At 50.0% G+C, this 27,141-nt stretch overlaps 1 protein-coding gene and 2 long non-coding RNA genes across 20 annotated transcripts in view; 1 reads left to right on the forward strand and 2 right to left on the reverse strand.

Moving 5' to 3' along the window:
• Positions 1–531: 531 nt before the first annotated feature.
• The window catches only part of ANKFY1 (ankyrin repeat and FYVE domain containing 1), a 103,932-nt gene continuing 77,322 nt past the window's right edge, over positions 532–27,141 (reverse strand). For 2 of the 18 annotated variants that reach the window (XM_077969863.1, XM_077969870.1), the window contains 15 exons: positions 22,414–22,642; positions 21,402–21,500; positions 20,990–21,143; positions 19,762–19,933; positions 18,841–18,959; positions 17,342–17,498; positions 16,478–16,678; positions 14,399–14,575; positions 11,176–11,323; positions 10,636–10,726; positions 9,701–9,825; positions 7,651–7,797; positions 6,142–6,232; positions 4,537–4,615; positions 532–2,390 (listed from right to left, as the gene is read on the reverse strand). In XM_077969863.1, coding sequence (XP_077825989.1) covers positions 2,112–2,390; positions 4,537–4,615; positions 6,142–6,232; positions 7,651–7,797; positions 9,701–9,825; positions 10,636–10,726; positions 11,176–11,323; positions 14,399–14,575; positions 16,478–16,678; positions 17,342–17,498; positions 18,841–18,959; positions 19,762–19,933; positions 20,990–21,143; positions 21,402–21,500; positions 22,414–22,642 — 2,268 coding nt within the window. In that variant the 3' untranslated portion in view covers positions 532–2,111. Of the gene's footprint in view, positions 3,900–4,535; positions 4,785–6,141; positions 6,233–7,650; positions 7,798–9,700; positions 9,826–10,635; positions 10,727–11,175; positions 11,324–14,398; positions 14,576–16,477; positions 16,679–17,341; positions 17,499–18,840; positions 18,960–19,761; positions 19,934–20,989; positions 21,144–21,401; positions 21,501–22,413; positions 22,643–27,141 lie in introns of those variants that run through there. The other 16 variants (XM_077969869.1, XM_077969866.1, XM_077969864.1 and 13 more) reach the window with 16 other exon arrangements.
• On the forward strand, positions 8,626–11,747 carry LOC144335266 (uncharacterized). Its single transcript, XR_013405995.1, has 2 exons — positions 8,626–10,062; positions 10,164–11,747. It is a non-coding gene; the product is annotated as an uncharacterized LOC144335266 (long non-coding RNA).
• Positions 24,192–26,802, reverse strand: LOC144335267 (uncharacterized). The gene is made up of 2 exons (XR_013405996.1): positions 26,743–26,802; positions 24,192–25,410 (listed from the first exon to the last, which is right to left on the reverse strand). It is a non-coding gene; the product is annotated as an uncharacterized LOC144335267 (long non-coding RNA).

Consider the following 27,141-nt stretch of genomic DNA (forward strand, 5'->3'; position numbering starts at 1 on the left):
CAGTGCCAGTTGCCCTTCACGTCTTGGCCAGCAGAAAGCTCATCATGAGTGGATCCTCTTGGGAACTTCAGAGGGGTCAGGCGACAGTGATCGAGACTGCCTCAGTGATCACGCTCGGTGCCATGAGCTGAAATCTGGGCCAAGAGCACAGGCACAGTGAGTTAAGTAAGCAGCTACTATGTTTAAAATAACTACACTTTTCGGGAGCTAAGCTATGAGGACGTAAAGGTGTAAGAATGATACAGTGGACTTTGGGGACTCAGTAGAAGGGGTTGGGGGTGAGGGATAAGAGTCCACTGTACACTGCTTGGCTGATGGGTGCCCCCAAATCCCAGAAATCACCACTAAAGACCTTCATGTAACCAAATACCACCTGAACCCCAAAAACCTACTGAAATTTTTAAAAATTAAAAATAAATACATAAAATAGCTACTTTTACTGCTGTCAACAGCATGTTCCTGAAAAATGTTGTTGGAATTCAAACTTTCCTGGAGGACAGCTGGTCAAGAAATTTATTCACATGTCAGGAGTTTTCTAAAATTTGTTTTTAATGCTTATTGGTATTTCTGCATTGGAAGTAACTACAAATGTCTTATTAAAGTTTCCACTTTAAATGCACAATTTTACTTCATTTTATTATAAGGAATTGTTACAGAAAATGCAAATATCAGTATTTGAAAAATACATTCCATTACACAGACTCCAAAGAAACAATTCTGATAAGCGCCATGGTCCTCTATGATCCCATCACCCCACACTGAGCACCGCCCCGAATGGGTTGGAAGCCAGGGGACCAACCCACATGTGTGCCTCAGTTTCTGCCCAGCTACTGCCCCTCCTCTGGGCTCACGCAGCGATGTTGTAACAGCCACCTCCGCACGTCTGCCAAAAAGGGCAAGTCATCAAGGCCAGCAGTCTCAACTCAAGACTCCCTAGCTGCAGGAAACCAATGTTGTCAGTTGTAACAGGTTAATATATTATTTATGCCACACAAAAAAGGAATTGTACAGGCAATGATCTTCCAAAGAAAGTCTTTAAGGCATCTGTAACTTCTGGGAATTTCAGGGTTTTTATCTTGTCAGTCAGCTCTTCACTAAATTACTTCCAGAGTGAGAAGGTAGCTCCCAATTCCCTTTGGCAAGTTGGTGCCGCCTCCGTCCTCTGCCACCAGGCTGGGCTGGGGAGCTTTGGTGCTTCAGATAGTTCTTCTGGGACTTGTCCCAAGGGAAGCAAGTGTCTGTCATGGAAGCATTACCCTTACTTGTTGCTGCTACTGTCACCTGGGAAGTTAGCTTGCCTTTCAGGGCTAAGCATTACATAGTTAAAAAATGTTCTTTTTCTCCAGATAAAAGAAACCTAGATGGAAGTCAAGGCTCTCCCCTTTCCCAAGACCTTCCCTCCACTCCATACCCATGGACAAGATCAGTGCAGAAACGGTTCATTATGGCAGGTGTGGGACACGAGGGGGGGAGCGGAGAAACCACACACACACACAGATCCACACAGGGACCCGTTCAGGGACAAGAGTGAGGACACAGAACGGGGTTGTCAGAAATGACTCGGGGCTCTGAGGTAGAGGACTGAAGGTCACGTAGACCCCACTCCTTGGAGAGAACGTGGCAGGTGAACTGAGCAGTCGAATCCAGCCTCAACTAAATCGGTAATTGGGGTTGACAGTGCACAGGCCCAAAACTCCAAATAGAACATGTTCTAACATGTTAGTGAGACACCACGAAAAAGATGACTGAAAGTCAAAAGTCCTAAGTGTAGGCACTTAAGTTTACGGGAAATTTCGGTGTTAGAGGATCACAGCAAATTAGTTTAAGCCATTCGATTTATATATAGCACGTGGTCCGTACCTTTGTTTTAAAAACAACGACAACAAAACTGTTAAGAATACACTGAATAATAAATCTGGCGATGAGCAAAGGGCAGCTCAGAGCAAATTCAGCATAACAACGTTGACTGTTGCAGCAAATTATGTTTCAGTAAAGTTTATTTTTCCTGCTCTACTCATTCAGAAGTGGCAACTTTCTGAATGAATTTCAGTTTTTGCTACTAGTACTTAAGCGACTGATGAAAACTTACCCACAGCTAGGCAGTTTTGTACTCAAGTGTTGACAGCAGGGAGAGCACGGGAAGGGCTGGAAGCATGCCTAGTCCCAGCCAGGGCAGTGCATGTTGGAGTCCACTGGGATGGTTCCCACTCAAGGAGCCTGCTGAGTGCAGCCCAGCTGAGTGCAGCCTGCGTGGTCGGGGGACCTCCTAAGTCTGTGGAAAGAGGCTTTTCCTGTATCCACATGAATGCACCCTGCAGCCAATGGAGAGCAGGGCTCAATGTTCTCCCAGTCCATAGCTGGTCAGTACCACTGCTGTCCTGGGACTCAGGCTAAGAAACAGAAGCTCGAATCAACATATTTTAAACATGATCTTCAGATTCTAAGTGCAATGACAGGCGAGACTGTTATTGAGATTGGTGTGGCAGGGCATGGGTAGAACAATCGGCTTCACCCTTGACTCATCTCCCACATTCTTTTTCAAGAACAGGTATCCATGTGCCAACCACTTCAATTCATACCCGAACCATGATTCTCTTTCTAACTCAGGTAACCAAGCTACCTAAGCCCTGCCTGCTTCCTTATGGCCCTTTTCAGGTAACAGAAAATGGAAACTGACCACATGCCTCACATGGCCAAATGTCTGCCAAGACTAGCAGAGCTTTTCTATTGAAAATTCTGTATGAAACATGTCAGACTGGGAGACGGGAATGCTTCTAATTAATTGTTTTCTTTTAAACATTGTGCACAAGCTTATATTAACATAGAAAGCATATATATCTTATAAATCACAGAAGCTTTTTTTTTAAAGTAGTACTCCAGTTTATCAGTTCATTTTACACACATATTTAGGCAACAGAATGTATAAATCTACCGCAACACAGAGGACACACTATCCAGAAAAGAATGAACAAAAAATAGGCTGTTGCAAAAATATTTAGTCCCTTTACACATATATTCAAACTTCATTAATGCAAAAAAAAATGTAGTGGTTATTAAATGTCTGAAAGAATCAGTATGTATGATTGAGATTGCTAATCTCTGAGTATAACACATATTGTTCATCTCAGAGTTGTTTTGTTTTAAAGCAGTGGTAGATGCTTCTCTTTAAATGTGCATTTTTTAGAAACTGGCCAAACCTTCAAAAGAAAAGTTTAACACCTCATGGTTCATATATGTACTAGCAGCGACGCCGGCCCAACAAGTTCTGGCGGCCTCATCCAGCACACAAGCCAGAGACTTCCAAAATAAGGTGGTGCACAGGTAGCCAGGGCCCTCGGCTGGTGGCCCTTCGTGGGGCAGGGCAAGCTACACAGAACTGGGACCAACAGCACTCGCAGCATCACTAGGGAGGATTTCGGCAAGAAGCGTTTGTGTCAAGGACATAGGACCTGCCGGCCTGAGGCTGGAAATGCCCTTGGGGCTGAAGCCTTAGTGACTCCACCTCTCATCACTTGGCCTGTGTGAATCTCTTGCTTTAAAAGATGCTCTGTAGAGTTTCTCCTGGGAGACCGTGTGAGCGGAGGCCCAGTCACCGCTGAGCATTAGAATCACTGATGCAAGAATGCGTGAGGGTATTTCTGAATATGGATTTTTAAATTGGAATCACCAATAATGCAGCTCTATAAAAAGTGCAGCACAATAAAAGTGCATTTCCTCCAGCACTCTCCAGCGGCAGAGTGACTGAGGACTCCACAGACAGGACGCAGCAAGACGAGAGAAAGAGACGGCTGCTACGAGGCGCCAGGCGGCCCCGCTGCACTCCTGACACCTCAGTAGCGTGAACACTGTAAAGCTTTCAGTTGTTAAGGCCACGAGTTTTCAGCTCTCATCTTTGAACCCTGTTAAGAATAAAGATTTCACCTTTTTAAAAGGGGTAGCTCACTAAAAATACAGCTTAGCTTAAAAAGAAAAAAAGACTTCAGGGCAAGAGGATCCTATTATCTTTATGAAAACACTGTACAGAAAAGTCCACAGCCACTTGCCCTAGAGTAAAGCCAGCTCATTAGCCAGCTTCCTACACCGTGAGGCTCCGCCCCATCAGTCAGCCCAGCGGGAAGACTTCATGAATGCTCTGGGACGGACACCAAGCTACTGGAAGGGAAAACTGGTTTCCAAGTGTCCTTGTATGTTGCTAGCAGAATGGGGAGGGGTCTAATTCCTACTCACATTTACCACTTAGGCCAAATGACCTGGTCCGATTAGTGAGACATCGAGTGAAATCGATCACAGTCTGACACACACACAGACAATCATATGGAATCATTTGAAATGGGATCTATCACACCATGGTCCTTAATCGTTCCAGTCTATTGCCGCAGGAAGACACGCGCCAGCTCCTGCTCTGGGTGGGGTCAGGCTGGTGAGCAGAGCAGCTGCTGGGGAGGTGACCAAGGATGTGGCCTGGGCCCTCCGGGGGGCTCACTAAGAGACCCCACCCAGAGTCAGTACATCAAAACAAATGTTGCAAACTCGTACAGGCCTGTTCAGATCGAACTTTATAATAGGAATCTCCTTGGTCGAGCATTTATGGCAAAGAAGACGTCCGCAGTGACGACTGTGGAAGCAAAGAAAGGAAGTATGAGAGGAGCACTGACGACAGACTCTGCTTCCTGGCAAGTGAGGACAACCGCAGCAGGGCCTGGCGGACAAGGCGCCCGTGATGCTACTCTGGCAACTCTGCCGACTGCCAGCCAGGTTACCATAATTCATGTAGAATTTTTAGTCTATGAAAACAAAACTCTAGTCAATCATTATGTTAAAGCAATACTGAAGGCGGCTTTTTTTTTTTTTTTAAAGATCAAGAGCAGCTCGGGCCGGGCGTGGTGGCTCACGCCTGTCATCCCAGCACTTTGGGAGGCTGAGGCAGGCGCATCACTCGAGGGCAGGAGTTTCAAGATCAGCCTGGCCAACATGGTGAAACCCCGTCTCTACTAAAAATACAAAAATTAGCCGGGCGTGGTGGCGCATGCCTGAATCCCAGCTACTCGGGGCTGAGGAATGAGAATTGCTTGAACTCGGGAAGTGGAGATTGCAGTGAGCCGAGCTCATGTCACTGTACTCCAACCTGGGTAACAGAGCAAGACTGTCTCAAAAACAAAAAGAGAGCAGCTCAGCACTATCTTTTTTTTCTCTTTTTTTCTTTTTTGAGATGATGTCTCGCTCTGTCGCCCATGCTGCAGTGCAGTGGCATGATCTCGGCTCACTGCAACCTCTTGCCTCAGCCTCCCAAGCAGCTGGGATTACAGGTGCCCGCCACAACCCCCAGCTAATTTTTGTATTTTTAGTAGAGATGGGGTTTTGCCATGTTGGCCAGGCTGGTCTCAAACTCCTGCCCTCGAGTGATCCGCCCACCTCTGCCTCCCAAAGTGCCGGGATTACAGGCATGAGCCACCACACCTGGCCTATCTATCTCATCTTAATGGGAACAGCTCCTTAGTTCTCGGCAAAGCGCCCCATACTGAGGCACATCATGAGGGCAGTAGCTCATCTCAGCTTTGCTGCAGGCAGCAAGTCAGGGAGGACAGGCAGGCTGCCTGGGAACTGTGCACCGTCAGCTTCCAGCAGGAACGCCACCAGTCTGCAGGCTCCCTGCCTTCCCTACATCTCTCTTCCTCCGTAAGATCCTTGGGTGTGCTCATCTCATCCCTCCATTTGGTCAAGTTTTTTTTTTTTTTTTTTTTTTTGAGACGGAGTCTCGCTCTGTCGCCCAGGCTGGAGTGCAGTGGCGCAATCTCGGCTCACTGCAAGCTCCGCCTCCCGGGTTCACGCCATTCTCCTGCCTCAGCCTCCCGAGTAGCTGGGACTACAGGCGCCCGCCCCTGCGCCCGGCTAATTTTTTCTATTTTTAGTAGAGACGGGGTTTCACCATGGTCTCGATCTCCTGACCTTGTGATCCGCCCACCTCGGCCTCCCAAAGTGCTGGGATTACAGGCGTGAGCCACCACGCCCGGCCCATTTGGTCAAGTTTTGCCCGTGAATGTGCAGGACCCGGGCAAGTTCACGGCCTATCCTGGAGAAGGGGGGAAGCAATGGCGTCAGCGAAGTCCCCTCACTGCTGTGACGGTGACGCTGGGGTCTTACCAGTGATGTTTGCGAGTTGTGACTCCAAACTTGGCAGTGCACTCATAGCAATAGGAGCCGTCGCACCATGGAGGCTCCTTGGACAGCATATCTGTAACACAAAAGGGAGAGGACTAGTCCCGTCAAACAGCAACTGCGCCAGGCAAGCCCCAGGGCTTAGAGGGAGCAAGGAAACAGACCAGGAAGTGCGGCCACCCACTGCCACATGACATAGGTGACGAAGGAGCAACAGGTTCTAAGTGGCTCAGGGCCAGCTTCCCAGAGGAGACTGGAGGATCAGCCCTTGCCCGGGAGACGTGGGGAGAAGGAAACAGTGGTCAACGAGGTGGACCAGCGGTGACGTCTGTGGGGGAAACACGCAGTCGGGGATGACTGGGACGGAAGGCACGGGAGGCAGGGAACAGAGACCACACAGCTAGAAAAACTGACCAGGGGGACAGAGGATGGGACTAAGACAAGAGAAATTGAGGAGGCAGAATCTGTAAGACTCAGTGACTGAACACAAGTGTGGGATGTGAGAGGGAGCAGGCAGAAGACACAGGTGATTTCCAGGCTTCTGGAGAGAGTGCCTGAGTCTGCGGTGGGGCCACGGGCAGAGCAACCTACGAGAAAGAACCAAGTATTCACATCCAGGTTAGGAGTTACCAGTGCAGACAGGAACGACCATCACTTGGATTTACTGGCTGAACTCTCACTCTATGCCAGGCACTGACCGCTCTATACAGAGAGGTCCACTGAGCTCACGGGGAGGGAGCAGCATGTGAATCCGTCAGTCCCTTCTGAGTACTGGGATGTGGGTGTGTCGCCGGCCCTGTGATGGGCACCAGTGCTGAGCTTTTAAAAGGCTAAGTGCATGGCAGAGGGAAGTTGCAGTGGACCAGGTGTCACAAACGCTGCCCTTCGACCTGGCTCTGCCACAGACCAGCTGTGCCCCCGGGCGGGTCCTGTGCATCGCCATCACATGGCTACCAGGGGTCTGAGCTTGTTTTCCTGTCTGTCTGTCCCCACTGTGGGTGATGACACAGCACAGGCACTCGAGGCGTTCTGATTCTGTCACCTCGGCAGGGAACAGAAAAGATTCACAAATATGAAATCAAGAGGGAAGCACTCCTTTCCACAAAAGGGACGCAGGGGAGGGAGAGCTGACAGGGGCTGGAGTCGTGGGCCATTCTGAAGGTTCTAGAGGATCTGGATCAGTCTCAAGAGGACAGGTGTGCAGATAAGTGGCCAGGAGACACAGGGAGGGGGGCCTGCTGGGGCATTTCCAGAAGGTTGTGGGACGTGGGAAATGAACAAGGCAGAGTGCTGTGAAAAGACTGTTCACAGCGACCTTCCCAACACTGCTCAAAAGTCCTTCACTTATTCAGAGAGCCAGTCGCAGCTACTGCCTGGAGACGAGCAGTTCCGATCATAAGGCACCATGAGATTGAAAGATCGCCAGTACAATACATCGCGATGGTAACACTGAGATGCTGCTCGCACTGTAAGAGCAGAAAGCAGGCCACTCACCTAGAAGTCTAAACAGAAGCTGCTTGGTGGCGACCTGGTAGTTGAAAATGTTGACTCCCTGGTTGTTATTCACCCCGAGGCGAGCCCCCGACCGGACGATGGCGCGGCACAAGTTGGCATTCCCTTTCATGTATGCCAAGAGCAGCACTGGAAAACAAAAGCACACACAGGGCTCCTTCCCACCCGGCCCAGCCTGGCACCCACACGTGGAGGGCGGAAGACAGCCAAGGGCAGAACAGACTGCTGGCAGGACGTCTGTTCACGAAGTCCCCACAGACACACGGGGGCCCCGAGGCTCTGGAGAGACCTCTGTGGACAACCTGTAGCATCTTCCAATAAAGGATGTGGCCACGAGCCAAAGAATTCTAGAGCAGCTGCGGTTTCCGAGACGCAGTCTTTCCCGCGTGGAGCTTTGGCTGCAAGAGAGCTAAGGTCGCACAGGTGGTGAGGGGTTCACCATGGAGGGAGTCATTGCTGTGGTCTCAGGTGCCTTCCTCTGGCATGAAACACTGGTTTCTCCACAAAGATCAAAGCTCTTTTCACCGAATGTAACTAAATCTAAACCTATGAGTTGTGTACACATGGAGAAGAAAAATCAGTATTAGGACCATGTTCCAGAAAGTTCTTCCACCCCGTGGAGCCAGTGGGAACCCACACTCTGGCCAGGCCAACCTGCTGGCCTTCCCTACAAACAATTACAGCTCACCGCGGCTCCCCTTTGCTGCCCTTTCCCAGACGCTAGGTTTACTGGGTTCCTTAAGTTCAACTCTGAAAATCGTACAATAACATGGGGGTTATTTTTCCCACTATCAAATGAGGAAGCAGGCCTATGAGGGAGGATGCGCCCAGTCACCCTGCTAGAATGCGACAGGGCTAGGACAGGGCTAGGCATCTGCACCCAGGTCTCTGTAAACCGGGGGCCTAGACACGGAGCCCCTCCCTGCTGCCTGTTCCTGTTTACCTGCTCCCGGGCAAGGTGTGCTGAGTATGTGCTGCTCACTCCACCCCCAGGGGCTGACTCCTCTGAAGCTTAAACAACAATGCTCACGTAGCAAGGCCACCAACTCCTCTCAAGACCAAGAGAAAACGGTGAGAAAGGATGCGGTCCCATGTTAAGGTTCAGACAACCCCATGGTGACTCCATTTCTGCCAAGACCACAGAGGCGCTCTCTCTAGAACGGGTGAGCGAATGGGAATGCAGCAGCCACACAGCTGCGCGGAGGGCTCTGGGCTGGGATGAGAGATCTGGTTTTGTTTCATGGGGTTACTTTTCCTTACCCGAAAAACGGGGATACACCTATGTGCACTGCTTCCCTCATGGGGCTGCCGCGAGTCCTCGGCAAGAAAACGAACGCAGGAATCATCAGAAAAGCTAGGACACACGGCTGACCAGTGACCACGGGGACCCAGAGCAGCCGGGAGAGGCCTGGAGCCTCGGCATAAGAAGGCGCCCCGTGTTTCTGGGCAGTCTGCCACTTTCTCAAAGCATGCCAACACACACTCGAGCGCATCTCTTCCTTTTGAAGATCCTGTGAGATGCTCATACTTTCTTTCTCTGCTGGAATTTGGGAGCTTGGGTAGGGCCCTATTTGACTGGACAAAAGGCAAATGAGGGAAACAAAAACAGGTGGGCAGGCCTGTTTAGAGAAGGGTATGGATGGTTTCAGAGCGCTCGATGCACTTGAGATGTGACGGTGTCTAAAATCAGATCCCCAGACTCTGAGATGTGACAGTGACTAAAACCAGACACCCCAGACTCTGTGAGACGTGACAGTGATTAAAATCAGACACCCCAGACTCCGTGAGATGTGACGGTGTCTAAAATCAGATCCCCAAACTCCGAGATGTGACAGTGACTAAAACCAGACACCCCAGACTCCGTGAGACGTGACGGTGTCTAAAACCAGACACCCCAGACTCCACAACAGGGCTCTGTAACTCACACTCAGAGGGCCCAACAGAACTGTTCTGCGAGCTGAATGCTCTCAGATAACGACGTGTGCCTGGGCTCTTGCTTTTCCCGGAAGCGGGGCGCGGCCTTGCTACGTACCCGTGCTGCCATCTGCGTCCGGCTTGTCCAGAGGGTACTCCGGCATGCATTCTAAGAAGAGATCAAAGATGGCCGCCGCGTTCTCCTTGCCGTATTGTCCCAAAATGTGCAGTGGTGACTGGCCTCTGATACAACAAGTTGGAGAAGTTACGAACGTATCTGCCATGGCCATCACACACAAAATAAACAGAATTTTCTGAACTCTGTGACGATGGATACATCTAAAAGACATGCTGGGTTTACTGGGTTCCTTAAATTTAACTCTGAAAAGCATACAATAAGATGAGGGTTATTCTTCCCACCATCAGATGAGGAAGCAGGCCTATGTGTGACGCCCTGGTTTTGTGACGCCTGAAAAACAGGTAAGGAAAAGGAGGTTCTACAAAGTTTTTCTTTTTCTTATTTTGTATTTTACTATAACCTAAGTGCATGCGTAACAAAATTTTTTTTTTTTTTGAGACAGAGTCTCGTTTTGTCGCCCAGGCTGGAGTGCAGTGGCCGGATTTCAGCTCACTGCAAGCTCCGCCTCCCAGGTTCACGCCATTCTCCTGCCTCAGCCTCCCGAGTAGCTGGGACTACAGGCGCCGCCACCACGCCCAGCTAGTTTTTGTACTTTCGGTAGAGACAGGGTTTCACCGTGTTAGCCAGGATGGTCTCGATCTCCTGACCTCGTGATCTGCCCGCCTTGGCCTCCCAAAGTGCTGGGATTACAGGTGTGAGTCACTGCGCCCGGCCAAAAGTTTTTTTAAGAAGCATTTTTTATTAAAACAAAATAGCAGTACCAAAAGTACCAAAATAAAGTACCCGAAGCTGGTGAGGGGCCCTAGTGGCCAGTTTTGCAGCCCCTCCCCGGGGCTGACGGGAGGCACCAGCAACCAGCAGCTCTGAGCAGCAGGCCAGGCGCCGTGGGGCCTGTGCGGGCCCAGCACACTCACCTGAGATTAAAGGCTTCGGCGTCCACTGTGCACTCTGTCAGGAGAACCCGGATGTTGTTGAGCCGGCCGTGCATGACAGCAAGATGGAGAGCTGGGAAGTAAATCCTCTTACTGTGCAGGCCCAGAAGCACACACAGAAAACTCACCACTCCCCTCACCGCACAGACCTCTCCGTAAACAGGACCTGGCCACAGCAGCGACCGGCCACACACAGCCACCCTTTCTGGTCTTCACCACCCTCAAGGATGTGTCACAAATGCAACCTCACGCCTGCTCTGTGCTGTGCTTTCTGCTTCAGCAGTTACCCAAAGGTGAGATTTAATAGTTTCCCAAGGAGGCAGTGCAGGCTTCCAGGGCTCAGACGGGGAGGCTGCCCAAGGCCTGGGCAGTCGCAGGCTGGACGCCCTACCCAGAGCACTTCCTGTCACAGCTTTCTCCTGTAGAAGCCAAGCTTCCCGGGGGAGCAGACCCAAGGGTGCACTGCACCCACCCCTAGAATGGAGGGATAGTTCAAGCCACTAAGGAATGACTGGGAGTTACCATTGTTTCCATTCTCATCCACGGCAGCAAAGTCCACGCCATTCTCCAGGAGGACTGAGCAGATGGTGGGCAGGTCCTGCTGGGCAGCAAGATGAAGGGCAGTCTGGCGATGCTTGGTTAATTCATTCACTTTGGCTCCTGCAAGAAGCTGTTGAAGTTCATTACATGAACAGTCAGTCTCTCTGCCACAATCAAGATCCCCCTTGTGGGGGCCAAGTCTGCTTGTCTTCTGACACCCACAGAGGCTGATGGCCTGCCCTGCTGACAGAGCTGGGAGCATAAGGGCTTCACACATACCCCTGCTGAAGCAGAAACCGCAAAACCTGTGCCAAGGGCAACTTGGCAATTACCTATCAAAATGTTAACCAGCCATTCCTTGGAACACAGAAACTCCACTTCTAAGGCTTTCATATACAAAACTGTGTAAGACTGCAGTGATGTTCACTGTGCTATGTAAGGGTGTCTACTGCTTGTAACAGGAAAGCCTGATGGCAAAGGGGTTTGGTTGTAAAAATTGTAATAGATACAAACAATAGAGTAAGATGATAAATATTTATCGATTAACATGGAAAGATGTTGATAACAAGTATGTTTAAAAAGCCTCGCAATTTAGAAGACAGTACGATTCCATCTGGGGAAGGCAGAGCTCTGTGTACACACAAGGGTGCACGCACACGGGCACTTGCAAGGTGTTTCAGAGCATAAACGCCACACTCGGAAGAGCTGGGGTCAAAGGGAGACACGCTCTGTTTCATCTCCTTCCATGCTTGGAGTTTTTCCACAGTGAGTATGCACTATTTCACTACTGTTTTCTGTTTATTATTTCTTGAGACAGCAACTTGCTCTGTCACCCAGGCTGGCGTGCAGTGGTACCATCATAGCTCACTGCAGCCTTGAACGCCTGAGCTTAGATGATCGTCCCACCTCAAGCCTCCTGAGTAGCTAGGACCACAGGCATGTGACCCTATACCTGGTAAAAAAAAAAAAAAAAAAAAAAAAAATTCTGTAGAGAGGAGGTCTTGCTATGTTGCCCAGACTGGTGTCAAACTCTTGGCCTCAAGTGATCCTCTCAACTTGGCCTCCCAAAGTCCTGAGATTACAGGCATAAGCCACTGCGTCCAGCCTGTTTTTTCAAAGAAAGAACACAGGCCGGGTGCAATGGCTCAGGCCTGTAGTCTCAGCATTTTGGGAGACTGAGGCGGGCAGACTGCTTGAGCCCAGAAGTTCAAGACCAACCTAGGTAACATGGTAAAACCTCGTCTCTACAAAAAATTTAAAAATTAGCTGGGCACAATAATGGTGTGCACCTGTAATTGCAGCTACTCGGGAGGATGAGATGGGAGGATTGATTGAGCCTGGCAAGTCAAGGCTGCAGTGAGCTATGATCAGGTCACCGCACTCCAGCCTGGGCAACAGAGCAAGACCATGTCTCAAAAAACAAAAAAAAGAAAAAAAGGGACACAAAGAATTACAGAATCGAAACAGCAGGTGGGACCTTTACATGATGCCCTATTCATTTAGTATTTGAAGTTCATCATCCTCTTTCCGAAAAAGTTTAAAAAACAGTTGCTGTAAACAGAAAATACCTGTAGTCTGTAGTCAGAACCCAATTTGCCGCTCCTGAGGTGAAAGGCCACCCCTGGTTCCTCCGCGTGCACGGGCACTGCCTCTGGGAAAATCTAGGCGCTGGTTAGCTGCTCGGTTAGGACCCTGACTTCTAAATCCCAGCCTCCTCAGAACTCTGGGCGCCCAGTCTCACCACTGATCGGTAAGACATATGAGTGGATATGGGACTGTCAATACAGGGCGTCTCACAGACGCATATTCATGGGCCCTGGTGCTATGTTAGGGATCATCACTGGCCCCACAGCTGGTTAACTGGGAGGAGAGAGGTAGGGAAGGGGTTTCAGTATGAACAGGTTCAAACAGGATGCAGCATCAATTCAAAGAGAAAGGAGCACGTGGACACTGGAAAACCCGCTGTTTCTAGTGTTTCTGGGCGCTCCTATCATCTGTCATGCCGGGCCCTAGGAAGGCAGGAACCTTGGTCAGGGACCGTAGATGTCCTTCCGCCCTACAGAGGCATAAAGACTGATGAACACGAGGCTGATTCCCTACGACTTTGGGACCCAGCTCCGCCTCCCTGGCTGCTTCTCCCACATCCAGTCTGTTCCCGGCATCGTCAGATCCACCTCTCCTCATTCCTCAGTTCACACTCACTTCCACAGCCTCCCCACGGTCTAGTCCCCGGTGAGCCCGCCCCACACCTGTGTGTCTCACTCTCAAGGCGCCTCCTTCAAACGCTGCCTCAGCTCAAACACAATCAAGTCACAAGCCTTCTCTAAAAAGTACTCTTCAGAAACAGTTACACCAAGGCAGCAAGGCTGCTCAGGTGCCCTGGCGGCCAGTTCCACGGCACGCGTCGGGGACTGACGGGAGGGACCAGCGACAGCCGGCTCTGAGGAGCAGACCAGATGGGGAGGCCCTGGCTCAGCTCTGGCCTTGTTCTCTCAGCTCGGACACTTACAGTGGTTTCTCCGCTGCCGAAAACATACTGGCTGCTCACAGTTTTCGTCTGAAATGTGACACCCACGTTCTGTTTTCTGCCTGCCTCTCTACCCACAGCTCTTTCAACTCTCCTACAACTTCTACCAAATTTCCCTACATAAAACACACCACATGCACTTCCGGATCTCCACATCTTGGCTGAGACCCTTCCCTGCCCGGGTGGTGTTATGTTATACTGGAAAAAGCAGGCTTTGGAGTCCAGTGCCAAGGCTAAACTCCAACACTACTAGCTTACATAGCCTTAGGGGGTAAAACTCTTTCTCGGCCTAAATTTTCTCCTTCGTAAAATGTAAAACATTTCTCATACCCCACTGTGGTTTTGAAAATTAAGAGAGCTCACTTCAAAGTCCCAGCTGAATGCCTGACAGAGAACAGAAGCGGGTCTCCGCTTCCTCTGTGCTGCCGCCCTGCCTCTGCCGTCGAAACCCTGCCTTCCGGCAGGGCCCCATCTAGCATCTGGCAGCCCACGCAGCCCAACAGGGCACTCAGGGCATGCAGCCCTTGACACCATCTCTCTGAGTGCACCGGCCTTGCTCCCCAAATTCACACTGGCCTTTCACCACACCGGGCAAAGCACCTGTGAAGAGATTCTGCACAAGCTCTACACTATGCTTTGACAACGTATTATTACACACAGTATTTCTGTGTCACTTACCAAATTGCGGACAATCATTTCTGAGCCTGCTTGGACAGCGAGGTGCAGGGGGGTCAACTTGGAGGCATCCTGGACTCTTGAATTTACATTAGCGTGGACACTTATCAAGAACAGCACACTTTCAATATCAGAATTCTGAACTGCCACATGAAGGAAATTCCGGCCCTTGTTATCCACCTACAGCAACAAGTGCAAAGCAGAAGATTAGTTCCCTTTTAAGAGTACCTCCTGAGCTTCATCTGCAAGCTGAACTGACCACTGGAGAGGTCACGATGGAGACCTTCCCTCAGTCTTAGGAAACCCCCTCCCAAGAATGAACACGAAACGCCATCCCCCAACCCCACCCACAGACCCGCTCTACACATGTGTGCACAGAAGCAGGTGTGCACAGCCACACCCACACGGTCAGGGGAAGGGAGCTGCTGCAGTAACCCACGCTGCCCGGGCAGCCTCCTGTAGTAGGAACTGGATGGGGAAAACCAAGAAAAAGACAATCTGAAGGATAGGGAAATGAAAGCGCCAAGATATCAGGATACTCACGGAGAGGCAAAGATGGAGACAAGCGTTGGAAGTCTCTTTGCTTTGGCTAAAACAAGTGCCCAGCATCCTAATGCCCCAGCGGCACTGCCAGCCTGACCCGAGCAGTCAAACAAAGGCTTCAGAAACGTGGAGACAGGGCCGGGCGCGGTGGCTCAAGCCTGTAATCCCAGCACTTTGGGAGGCCGAGACGGGCGGATCACGAGGTCGGGAGATCGAGACCATCCTGGCTAACATGGTGAAACCCCGTCTCTACTAAAAAATACAAAAAAAAACTAGCCGGGCGAGGTGGCGGGCGCCTGTAGTCCCAGCTACTGGGGAGGCTGAGGCAGGAGAATGGCGGGAACCCGGGGGGCGGAGCTTGCAGTGAGCTGAGATCCGGCCACTGCACTCCAGCCTGGGCGGCAGAGCGAGACTCCGTCTCAAAAAAAAAAAAAAAAAAAAAAAAGAAACGTGGAGACAGTTTCCTCTTTTACTGAGCTACAAGACTACACACCATGCGGGAGGGAGCCAACAGCAAGTCACAGGCTTCACTCCACTGATAGAAACCCAGCAGAGCTCAACGAAATCAACCACACCGTAGACTGGAGTTCCCAGAGCTGTCTTAGCATGTGTGTGGCGGCGGCAGTGAGCGAGACCCCAGTGCGGCACACACGGCACACCGCTTCACAGGCCACACAGCCACAGCACATGCCAGTCCCGTAAGCAGCGGATCTGCAAAGCGCTTGGATCGACAGTCCAGTTTCACACTGGAGAGAAGAAACGGGAGGGGCCACTTCACACCACCTGAGAAACGTGAGGTCACCACCTACACAATCCAGTCACACTTGCGAAAATGCTGAAGACAGGTGGCGTACAGAAGCCTAAGACACCAAGCAATCATCTCCACCCACGCGAGGATTCCACTTCATCCGGGTCCCAAGTCTGCATCTCCCCTTCATGAGTGGCTATTTCCAAACGCTGCCAGTATTCTAGGTGCTGGCTGGAGAGCCAGGTTCCCGCAGGACCGGCCTGACAGACCCCTCCCCACTCCCACTCAGACCAGCTGTTACTGTCATTTCCCGCCCAGTTGGTTGTTGCAGATCCACAGTTCACCATCCACATTTAGCAGCTGGTAAAGCACCACAAAGAACAAGGACAGCTGAGCCTGCTGAGTAACTGAACTCCTCCAAAGCACTCAGGAAGTTGCCCCAACACCACAATGCAAGCTCTTTAAAAGACACTCCTTACTAGGACAGTTGACCATCCTAGCAAAAGCAAAGAATGAGCTCGGCTGTACACGCCACAGACTTCCTACGATGGAGCCCACTGCCTCCGCTTCCGTCTCCGCCTGGCATTGTCAGGCGCTGACATACCGGCAGAGGAGCCAGATCTCCTCCTGCACTGATGGGACATCTCAGCAGCCACATTCTAGGGCAGGGAGGACAATTTCCAACCGAAGTTCTTTCCAGGAAGAGCCATGTTTAGTTGGTGACATCTGTCTAGTCTCCAGCTTCCGCGGAGCCCAGGACCATGTGGAGAATGCTGGGTGTCCTCACTCACCTGCTCAGCAGCCCCGGACTCTCGTTTGAGGATGGCCTCGGCTGACTTGTTGTTCTTGAAAGTCATGGCACAGGCAAACGGGGTCAGCCCTTGTCTGTCTCGCACGTTCAAATGGATATCGGGGTGAGAAACCAACAGCTGAATGATGACGCCGTGTTGGCTGCTGATGGCCACGTGGATGGGGGTTCTTCCTTCTGCATCCTACGGAACAAGGCACAGAATTTAATGTTCAATTGCAAGATAAAACTCAGGAAAAATATGAAGGGGTATAACTTTTAAATCAAATTTCAGTTATGAGACTCGATCAACACTCCCACCCTGTGTTTGACTCAGCTGTTAAAGACGCCAAAGAGAAATGACTAAAAGTCACTTCCTGTTACACCACGTTCCAGCGACCCAGTGGTGACCGTGGACCCGGCACACACCCGTGTTTCAGATCTGCAGTGAGTCTCCGCTCTAAGCCACCACTCCTTATCTGGCTGCAGGGCCTTAGATATCAAGCTGCACAGGCTCGAATGTTGAAAAGCATCAAAGGGCGTAACTCAGGGGTGCTCCAGTGAGCTACCAGGATGTTCTCCTAAATACAGTATGCAATTTGGGACTAAACTCTCAGTGGAAATCTGTAACTAAGGGCCAATAGGAGGCAAACAGAAAGAGCTGAAACAAATCTTCCTCCTGCTGTAGTAAGGACAAAGGCCCAGAGAAGCACAGTCAGCCTGAAATCATGAACACTGCAAGGGAGGCCGTGTGTTCATGAAGAAGCAGCGCCTGGAACTGGGCACTGTGCAAGGTCCTTTGCCATAGGAGGAGGTTTCCCTCATGCCGGAGCTACACCTGTCTCCCTGGAAAACAGAAACGACACACCTGTGCATTCACGTTGGCGCCAAACTCCAGAAGACACTGCACCGTCTCTTCCAGCCCCCAAGAGGCTGCCAAATGCAAAGGGCTCTGCCCATCTCTAGCCTCTTCCTCTCCTTCTCCGTTAGTGCCTGGTTGTCTGGGACTATTCACGTCACAGCCACTGAAGGGAATGGGGAAATGTAAAACACGCTGCGCTTGGACCCGGCCTACAGGCATGCTGATCACAAATGTAGAGCAGCAACCTCATCCAACCCAACAACGTCTGCTGTGGCCGGGTCTGAGTCCTTAGTCCCTGGCCTCAAATACCAGAGTCGGGGTTCCACTCTCATAGATTCTTCTGTGACTGGTCTTGGGGGTGGGCAACCCGGGCATCAGAATTGTTAGAAACTCCCCAGGGGGATATGCATACATTTAAAGTCTGAGAACAAGCTGGACGCAGTGGCTCATGCCTCTAATCCCATACTTTGGGAGGCCGAGGTGGGTGGATCAACTCAGGTCAGGAGTTCACGTCCAGCCTGGCCAACATGACGAAACCCCCTCTCTACTAAAAACATAAAAATTAGCCGGGCATGGTGGTGCACGCCTGTCATCCCAGCTATGCAGGAAGCTGAGGCAGGAGAATTACTTGAACCCAGGAGGTGGAGGTGGCAGTGAGCTGAGATCGCGCCACTGCACTCCAGGCTGGGTAACAGAGTGGGACTTCATCTCAAAAATAAAAATAGAAAATACAAAAAGAAAGTTTGAAAACCATAAAGTTTGAGCCAGGCGTGGTGGCTCACGCCTGTAATCCCAATACTTTGGGAGGCTGAGTCGGGTGGATCACGAGGTCAGGAGATTGAGATCATCCTGGCTAACAAGGTGAAACCCCGTCTCTACTAAAAATATTAAAAAAAAATTAGCCAGGTGTGGTGGCAGGCGCCTGTAGTCCCAGCGCTGAGGCAGGAGAATGGCGTGAACCTGGGAGGCGGAGCGTGCAGTGAGCCGAGATGGCACCACTGCACTCCAGCCTGGGTGACAAAGCAAGACTCTTGTCTCAAAAAAAAAACAAAAGAAAACCATAAAGTTTGAAAACCACTGCTGTAAAGGCTTCCTGAATAACCTTGGCTCCCACACATCCCACACTCCGAGGGGGCCACAGAGTCTGTTAGGACTCACACACTGTGGTGGGGTCCTGCAGAGACCATCTGGTCTCCCCAGCCGTAGCCTCCTGCTTCACGGTCTGAACTGGTCCGCCATGACTACAGGAGCTCAGGCAGCTCCCAAAGCAGGACGCTGACTTAAGCTTTCAGCTTCTTTGACCCAGGCCTGTGAGCTCTTCCTGTCACAAGGGACCCTGGCTCCTGGCTGACTTGACATGACAGAACAGTGACTCTCTGATAACCTTAACTGCGAAAGTCAAGCCGGCTACTGGTATGCCAAGACCGTAGATGGATTTAAAAAGGAAAGAGCCAGTTTGCAACAAGCGCACTAAAACGGTTTGGAGAGATGCTGGGGACTCTGACCTGCGGATGAGAAAGCAGGCGGTGGGCTCGTTGTTTTCATCAATGGCTCTGTGCAGGAGCGTCTGGAGGCATCCGCCAGGTCCTGGACCCCAGCACGTGGCATCACAGCCATGTCTGACCTGCAGAAAAACGTAGTTATTCACAAACACTGCTGAGCAAAGGCAAACAGTTTTACTACCAAGTCTGAGCTCTATGTATAGCATTAAATCCATTTTCGGATAAGATACAGTTAATTAAATGATAATTACTTTAATCTGTATCACTCATTAGTTTTACAAACACTAATTAAAATTTGCTGTGTGCAAGTTCTTGCACTAGGTCCTGTGGGACAGACTTGGGAGGTATCAACAAGTTACGTTTAATTTGTGTCCTTTAGAGCTGAGTTCCAGAAGGGACAGAAAACACAAAGTGTCAGTGTACACCAACCGGTCCTAAGTAACACACCTGTAACTAACAGGTAAGCTCAACAACTAGCTAAAATCCCCAGGTGCGTAACGCCTTCATACCACACTGCAGGCCCTTTGGAGAGCTGAACCAGAACGTGCAGGTTTGCCTCCACTTTTGGGGCCTGTCTGGCAAACAAGGGTGATAAACCTAAGACTGAGGAAATTATCACTATGGTGATAATGAGGACACCCCACAGCAAATCAGCCAAGCCCAGGAGAGGGCTCCTGAGGAAATGCCGCCATTCTCTCGCTGCTTGTTGGTTTTCTTGGTGAAGACAACCTAAAAACAAAAGTGTTGGCCGAGACCACGTTGAACTGCAAGTTTCTTTAACGTGACTTGCGACTGCTTGTCCTTGTCCCACTATGTTATTTGGCAGATCTCCTGCTCCTGTGACAGCTACGCAGGCACCAGCTCCGCCCCTGACACAGTGTCTCCCCCATCTGTAAGCAGAGGCTAAGGCTGTGCTTGTCTTACCAGAGTGGACGCGATGTCCTCCAGACTGTTCGCCAGGGCCAGCCACAGCGGGGGGTTCCCCTTCTCGTCTGGCACAGACATGTCTGCTCCTCGGGTGCATATGGCATCGACCACGAGTGGAAGCTGGTTTCTGATGGCCAGCTGGAGGGCCGTCTCCCCGTCCCGAGTCCTGCTAGGACAGGCACACACAAACCAACATTTGTAGTTGAGGCCAAAGCACAGAAGGTGCCCTTCCGGGCATTCCAGAGCCCAGCTTCTTCCGTACCCCGATCATATTCACTCACAGGCATGAAATATTTTCTCAGGGAAATTAATGTGAAAACAGTGCCTGTTCACTCTGCCTTTTTAGAACACATAACCGTGTCATCTTACTGCCTCTCGAAGATAACACCCCAGCGTGGTGAATTCTTAGAGAACGACAGTCACTTTTTAGAGCCGTTTAATACAATGCCACCCAAGAACCCAGCTGACAGCCCTTCCTTCCCCCGCTCAGTCATTCAGAGTCCCTGGAGATCAAGGGGAGTTCTTTTGCAAATACAACCACAGTAACATTGGACTCCATGTCATGTCTTTTTCCCCCTCAAGCCTTACTGGTGGCTCATTTGTTGGAACGTTCTTCACTGTAACTGAAATTCCTTGTTAAAAACTGATTTTAGGCCGGGCGCGGTGGCTCACGCCTGTAATCCCAGCACTATGGGAGGCCGAGGTGGGCGGATCACGAGGTCAGGAGATCGAGACCAGCCTGGCCAACGTGGTGAAACCCCATTTCTACTAAAAGCACAAAAAATGAGCCAGGCGTGGTGGCGGGCACCTGTAATTCCAGCTACTTGGGAGGCTGAGGCACGAGAAACGCTTGAACCCAGTAGGCGAAGGCCGCAGTAAGCTGAGACTGCACCACTGTCCTCCAGCCTGGGCAAGAGTGAGATCCTGACTCAAAGAAAAAAAAAAAAAAAACCTGACTTTAGATTGTTTTTTACAATGAGACTTGTGCAATACTGTGCACTGGTCCTGAAAGGTTCAGACAAGAGCAAAGGACAGTCCTTTTCTCCATTACAATCAAGACTTTTGATGATTTTGTGACAACACTGAGTTTGTGTGTTTTTAGAGCTATTGTTTCCCTTCCTCTATCTAATATGAAACAGAAACACTTCTGCAAGCGAGGCTGTGCTTTTGACATCTCAATTAATTGTTACCTGGTGTTACAGTGGAGAGTGCGGCTTCGTCCTACCTGACATTTATATCTGCCTGGTGCTCCAGGAGGAACAGTGCGCTCTTGCTGTCCTGCCGCTGTATGGCCATGTGCAGTAGGGTCTGCCCATCCGACATGGTGTCATTGATGGAGGCCCCAGAGCCCAGCAGCTGGGCTGCGATTGTGTGCATGCCTGGGAAAGAAACAAGCCCCGATGTCATCCACGCTCAGCGTTTCCCGCTTCCTCAACATCTTACTACAACAGACATACCCTCTCAACTTCTCAAAGCCAGCAGTTTTCCACTGGATCTAACAGGCTTAACTCAAACAGAAAGGTTATTTCATAACCAAATGATTAGCTCCCTCTCCTCTTTCTCGCTCTGTCTCTCCCGCCCAGCCCTGCTTCAGACAGCTGTCTGTCTGCAGACGTGATGCCCCGGCACGGCCTTACCAGTCCATAATGCCAGGCCCAGCACAGTCTGGTCTCGGGAGTCTTTGAGGCTGAAGTCCGGAATGATTTGCAAGTTGTTGGTGGCATGAAGAGCATTGGCTAAATGTTTTAAAAAAGAAAAGAATATTTGAGTTCACCATCTGTGGATCCCATTTAAAGCATTCAGTAGAGTAAGAACTCAGTTTCAAACTAACTGTTGGGTATAATACGATGAATGCTACAAAAAGAGAGTAGATAAATCTTGTCAGGACTCGAAGCCCAGAAATCTGATATTTTGGAGCAAAACTTACGGGGAAAATGAATCTTTTTTAAAGCTTAAAACACTGACTCTTCACATAAGGAAAACGGACTCCATTATGGAAACACACTTGGTTACTAAAAAGACTAAACCAACGCCCCGATGGTGTTTCCTAATACGTAATCTTAAAACTTTTCTCCTACAGTCTTAAAACTTCTGTGAGGACCAGAAAAAGGGCGCACAGTACCTGAAACCCCACCTCCCTCCAAAAAGACAATGCTAAAAAACCACTGTCCTTAACAAGGATTGAGGCAAGAGCAAAATAAACCTCAGGACAGGAAAGAAAAGGCATAAGGAAGACCTTCTGAGGGAAACGGCCCCTCTGTCCCGCAGGGGCTGCCCTTGGCCCCTCTCTCACGGGGTGCCTGCCACAGCAGGGTTCTCCCAGACAGTGCTCACACCGAGGCGCAGCTTTGCTTGACCTACACTAAACGGCCTGGAGAAATACTCAAGTAAGACAGACGGCAGAATCAAAAGTTCTACCAGCTTAACCTAACAAGTGAATTGGGCAGGCCCCATCCTGAAAACACACACAGGGAAGCAGCAGTCAAGAGCCAGACTACATGCTTCTCTAGTTTGACCTGAAAGGATTTTTCGGGAGTAAGAAACTAGCTATACGAAACTCACCAACAGAAGAAACATCAACTCTGTAACTAACGATCCTAAACCGCTGTCCCCAAGTCAAAATGATGGACAGTATTCCCACGTACTTACCTTTCTGCTCCAGGATGACAGATACCACGTCCGGATGGTTATAGGCGATCGCCATGTGCAGTGGTGTCTGCAGATAGATGTTGTCCGCCAAGCTGGTCAGGGGTGCAGCCTCCTTTGGCAAAGGCAGAGCTTCCTCCGTCTGCAGGTTTGGGTTGGCACCTTGCTGCAGCAGCTCTGCAGTGAGGTTGGCCAGGCCATGCCGACACGCTGTGTGCAACGGGGTTTCTCCCTGAATGGAAACAAATGGCCGCAATCTGAGCACTCACAGGAATTCCCTTCACGAAGGGAGCATGGCAGCCTGAGAGAAAAAACTCGGGTCCTGGGCTCATCCTGTCGCCAGCTGACCCTCCTGATTTCTGTTCTTCTTCTCCTGAGCCATCATCGCTCTCAGTATCTTTTTTCTTTCTTTTTTTGCTTTTGTTTGGAGACAAGTCCCGCTCTGTTGCCCAGGCTGGAGTGCAGTGTCAAGATCTCGGCTCACTGCAACCTTTGCCTCCTGGGTTCATGCAATTCTCCTGCCTCAGCCTCCTAAGTAGCTGGGATTACAGGCATGCGCCACCACACCCAGCTAATTTTTGTATTTTCAGTACAGACAGGTTTCACCATGTTGGCCAGGCTGGTCTCGAACTCTTGACCTTTTGATCCACCCGCCTCAGCCTCCCAAAATGCTGGGATTACAGGCGTGAGCCACCGCGTCTGGCCTATTTTTTTTTTTTTTTTTGAGGTGGAGTCTCGCTGTGTTGCCCAGGCTGGACCCAAACTTCAAGCCTCAAGCAGTCCTCTTGCCTCAGCTTCCCAAATAGCTGGGGTCACAGGCGTGAGGTACTGCGCCTGGTTCCACCCGTCGTTTCTTCAGTGTCTTCCCCAAGCACCTTCTGAAAGCTAGCTTCTTGACTTCACCTCCTAGGTCCTCCTTAACCGCCCTTTGCTTTGCTTCATAACTCTTTTTTTCTAATTCTAAAAATAATATATGCTTATTATGACAGAACAATAACAAGCTACAAGTGTCACCAAAATAAACAGTGCAAGCGGGAGAGCCGCGCAGTCCCCACGCGGGAGCGAGGCACCGGCGATCAGCAGCCTCGACACGGTGGCCGTCACTGCTTCCGCAGCTCCTCACTTGCACTCCGTTTCTGTGGCCTGCTTGCATCAATCTCATCTTGAACTCTGATCAAGACCTCCTTCCCCTACTTTTAAAAGTTAAAAATTATTTTTAATGGGTATTACCGGTACCTGATGCAATATTTAAAAAGAAGTTTCCTCTCACATTTGGAACCATTATTACCAGTTTCATGTTTCTCTCCATTGACAGAATACTCCTAGGAAAATGCATGTGTGCACATGCTTAAGCATTTCGGCATGTCTATGTGTATGTCCGTATGTATACACACACACTGGAGTTCTCCCACCCAAACAAGTGGAAATGAACAGAACATACCACTCTGCTTGCAGTACTGCGCTTGCATACGGCGCCTGCTCTCATCAGAGCTACACATCATCATCACTTAGAGAGGTGAGAACTCTCCAAGGCTTACTGTAAAAAACAGCAAGATCCCTGGCAGTGATGTTTACAACTAACTGATCATAACCAGTTACAGATTCATTTGTTCCTTCACAGCCACTGCTTCACTTGACTAGCCTTAAAAAAAAAAAAAAAAAAAAAAAAAAGCAAGCTCCTACCTCCTCCTTTTCCCTCAAAAAATTATCCTTTCCCAGCAGGAGTCACTTTTAACTGTTCCAGCTGGGTTTTGTAAATCTCCGTATTTCTAACTAATATGTTTTTATTGCTGCCTCTTGATTTTCCAGCTTTGAACATTATCTGCGGGACTCCCCACTGTGGCAGATAAGGATTGAGTGCTTTTACGCCTTGACCCAGAGCGCGCGCTTCCCACCCAAATCCTCCCCATACAGGGGAACCGTAATTGTAGTGTGAGCCCTCCCAAGTATTTCCTCTTCCTCTTCCTCCTTCTCTCCCCCACCTTCCTCAGGGCTGTCTCCTGTTCCAGACCTTCTTCCTGCACATTCTCACTGGGTGTGCTGATCTACTTCACGGCTTCTGCCATTATCTACAAGCAGGAGACTCTCAAACCCAGGCCTCCAGCCCCATTTCTGCATCTTATTTTCCCACAGCCTGTTAGACATCCCTACCTAAATGTTGAGAAATTTAGAAATCACAGTGGAATTTACTCCCCCCACTCAAGTTCCTCCTCCTGGCCAGCTTCCTCTTTTCTCACGGCTTCGCCACAGCAATTGTTTTTTTAAGTTCGTCCTTCGGTGTCCTTGGGGTACCAGTGGTTTCTGGTTCCACAGATAAGTTCTTGAGTGGAGATTTCTTAGATGTTAGCACACCCACCACCTGAGCAGGGGACACTGCGCCCAGCATCCCCCTTTTATCCCCACCGCCCTCCCAAGCAGCCCCTCCGAGTCCCCGAATTCCACACGCCATCCCTGCACTGCAGCAGCTGGAACGGTTCTCTTGCCCTCGCTCCTGGGAGCCTGAAGCACGCGTGTGGTATAGACTGACTCTGCAATTCCTGCGGAACCTGTTCCTTTGGATCCCAATGCAGCGTGAGAGGACAGCACAGGTCACTGCTTGTCAAGATGATTCCCACTTGGCTCCAGCCTGGGCTCCACGGCACACCCACCATGCCAGCCATCCCAGGCAGCTTTCTCAGCTCCAGAAGAATCGTACTACTTGTCTGCCCAAAACCCTCCAATGGCTCTTCTGTTCCCACAGGATAAAGCCCACACACCGGAAGCCAGTGTTCCAGGCCCTTCTGCAGTGCTGCTCTCCACGGCTTTCAAGTTAGGCCTCCTGTGTCTCTACAGTTTGGGTTTGACCTAGTTTTGCTATGAAGGGTATTCAGAGAAGGAGCAACAGCGGGTAGACAATGTGGGCCTAAGGGAGGTTTTTTTGTTTTGTTTTGTTTTTCAAGACAAAATCTTACTCTTTTGCCCAGGCTGCAGTACAACGGCGCGGTCTCCACTCACTGCAACCTCCGCCTCCCAGGTTCAAGCGATTCTTCTGCCTCAGCTTCCTGAGTAACTGGGACTACAGGCCCCCGCCACCACGTCCAGCTAATTTTTGTATTTTTAGTAGAGATGGGGTCTCACCATGTTGGCCAGGCTGGTCTCGAAGTCCTGACCTCAGATGATCCGCCCGCCTCAGCCTGCCAAAGTGCTGGGATAACACGTGTGAGCCACTGTGCCCGGCAGAGGATTTTAAGTTAGGAGATAGTAGAGCATGTCTCTATGCTATTAGAAATGAATAGTGGGCAAAGCTAATGATGCAGGAGGAAAAGAAAGAGACAGTGACACACAGTGGCAAGAGCAGAGGCACGGAGAAGGTGAGAGGGCACGAGATGCTGTGATGTTGAGCCCAGAACAAGCAGCAGTGGGCGCTGGGCCATGCCGTCACTCTGGCTGGAGAGCTGGCTATGTGCAGACACATAGTGGAGTCAGCAGTGTTTTGAAAGGATGGCACTGCCCTCTCTCCTGTACCAAGATATGCTGGTCTGGCTCAGATACCGAGCTCATTGTTGACTGCCTTGCCCAGTGCTGTCGAGACAGTGTGCATCTAGACAGCCTTGTGCCGGAGTCTTAATGCGGACACCTCATTATTTATAATAGTACATAGGTACTGTGTGTGTGGACAGAGGCTGGGGAACGCCCCGGTCTGGAGCATCTATATAGGTATTATTTATATGCCACCTAACCTCCCAGAACCCCAAGGTCGTTGACTCCGAAATAAAGAACTGATTGATGTGGGAAAGGCTTCTTCAATCCTAATAATACATGCTGCTTCCAGGTCCACTGTGAAAATTAAAAGGGGTAATAGCCTTAAAGCTGCTAGCACAAAGTGACCATAAAATAAATGTGATCTTGAAGACAAGCATATCCTTCCGGTCTGAAAATTATAAAGTAAAAATAACTACCAAATAGTACCTAATGTCTCAGTTATTATACTAATAAGCACTTAATTATATCATTTACTTTCATCTTAACCACACCCTATGAAATCAGTATTAACCTCATTTTATAGATGAGGAAACTTAAAATTAAGACCACATAGGCCTGGGCGCAGTGGCTCATGTCCGTGATCCCAGCACTTTGGGAGGCCGAGGTGGGCAAATCACCTGAGGTTGGGAGTTTGAGACCAGCCTGACCAACATGGAGAAACCCCATCTCTACTGAAAAAACAAACAAACAAAACTTAGCCGGGCATGATGGCACATCTCTGTAATCCCAGCTATTCTGGAGGCTGAGGCAGGAGAATTGCTAGAACCTGGGAGGCGGAGGTTGTGGTGAGCCGAGATTGCACCATTGCACTCCGCCCTGGGCAACGAGAGCAAAACTCTGTCTCAAAAAAAAAAAAAAAAAAAAAAAAGACTGCATAGGGAGGAAATGGGAAAGCTGGTAAACTCGGTAACGTCCAACCCCAAAGGTAACACTTTTATTCATAACACCATACATTCTGCCTTGTTAGCGTGCGATACAGACTCATAAAAGACAATCCACATAGGAAAACCCAAGCAAATGGTAGGTTTGTGCATGCGTTTACTAACCCCTATTAAAGTCCATGGTATCTAGTTCAGGGCCTGATAACCCGAACAAGCACTGTTTCCTGAGCAAATGCTTAGGAAATGGTTTTGCTAAATTAATCAATCAACCAATATTTGAGGAAACATAATCTGTTTCACTCCGGCTTTTTAACCATATGCATGTATT

This window comes from Macaca mulatta, chromosome 16 (genome assembly GCF_049350105.2).
Source record: "Macaca mulatta isolate MMU2019108-1 chromosome 16, T2T-MMU8v2.0, whole genome shotgun sequence".
NCBI lineage: Eukaryota > Metazoa > Chordata > Mammalia > Primates > Cercopithecidae > Macaca > Macaca mulatta.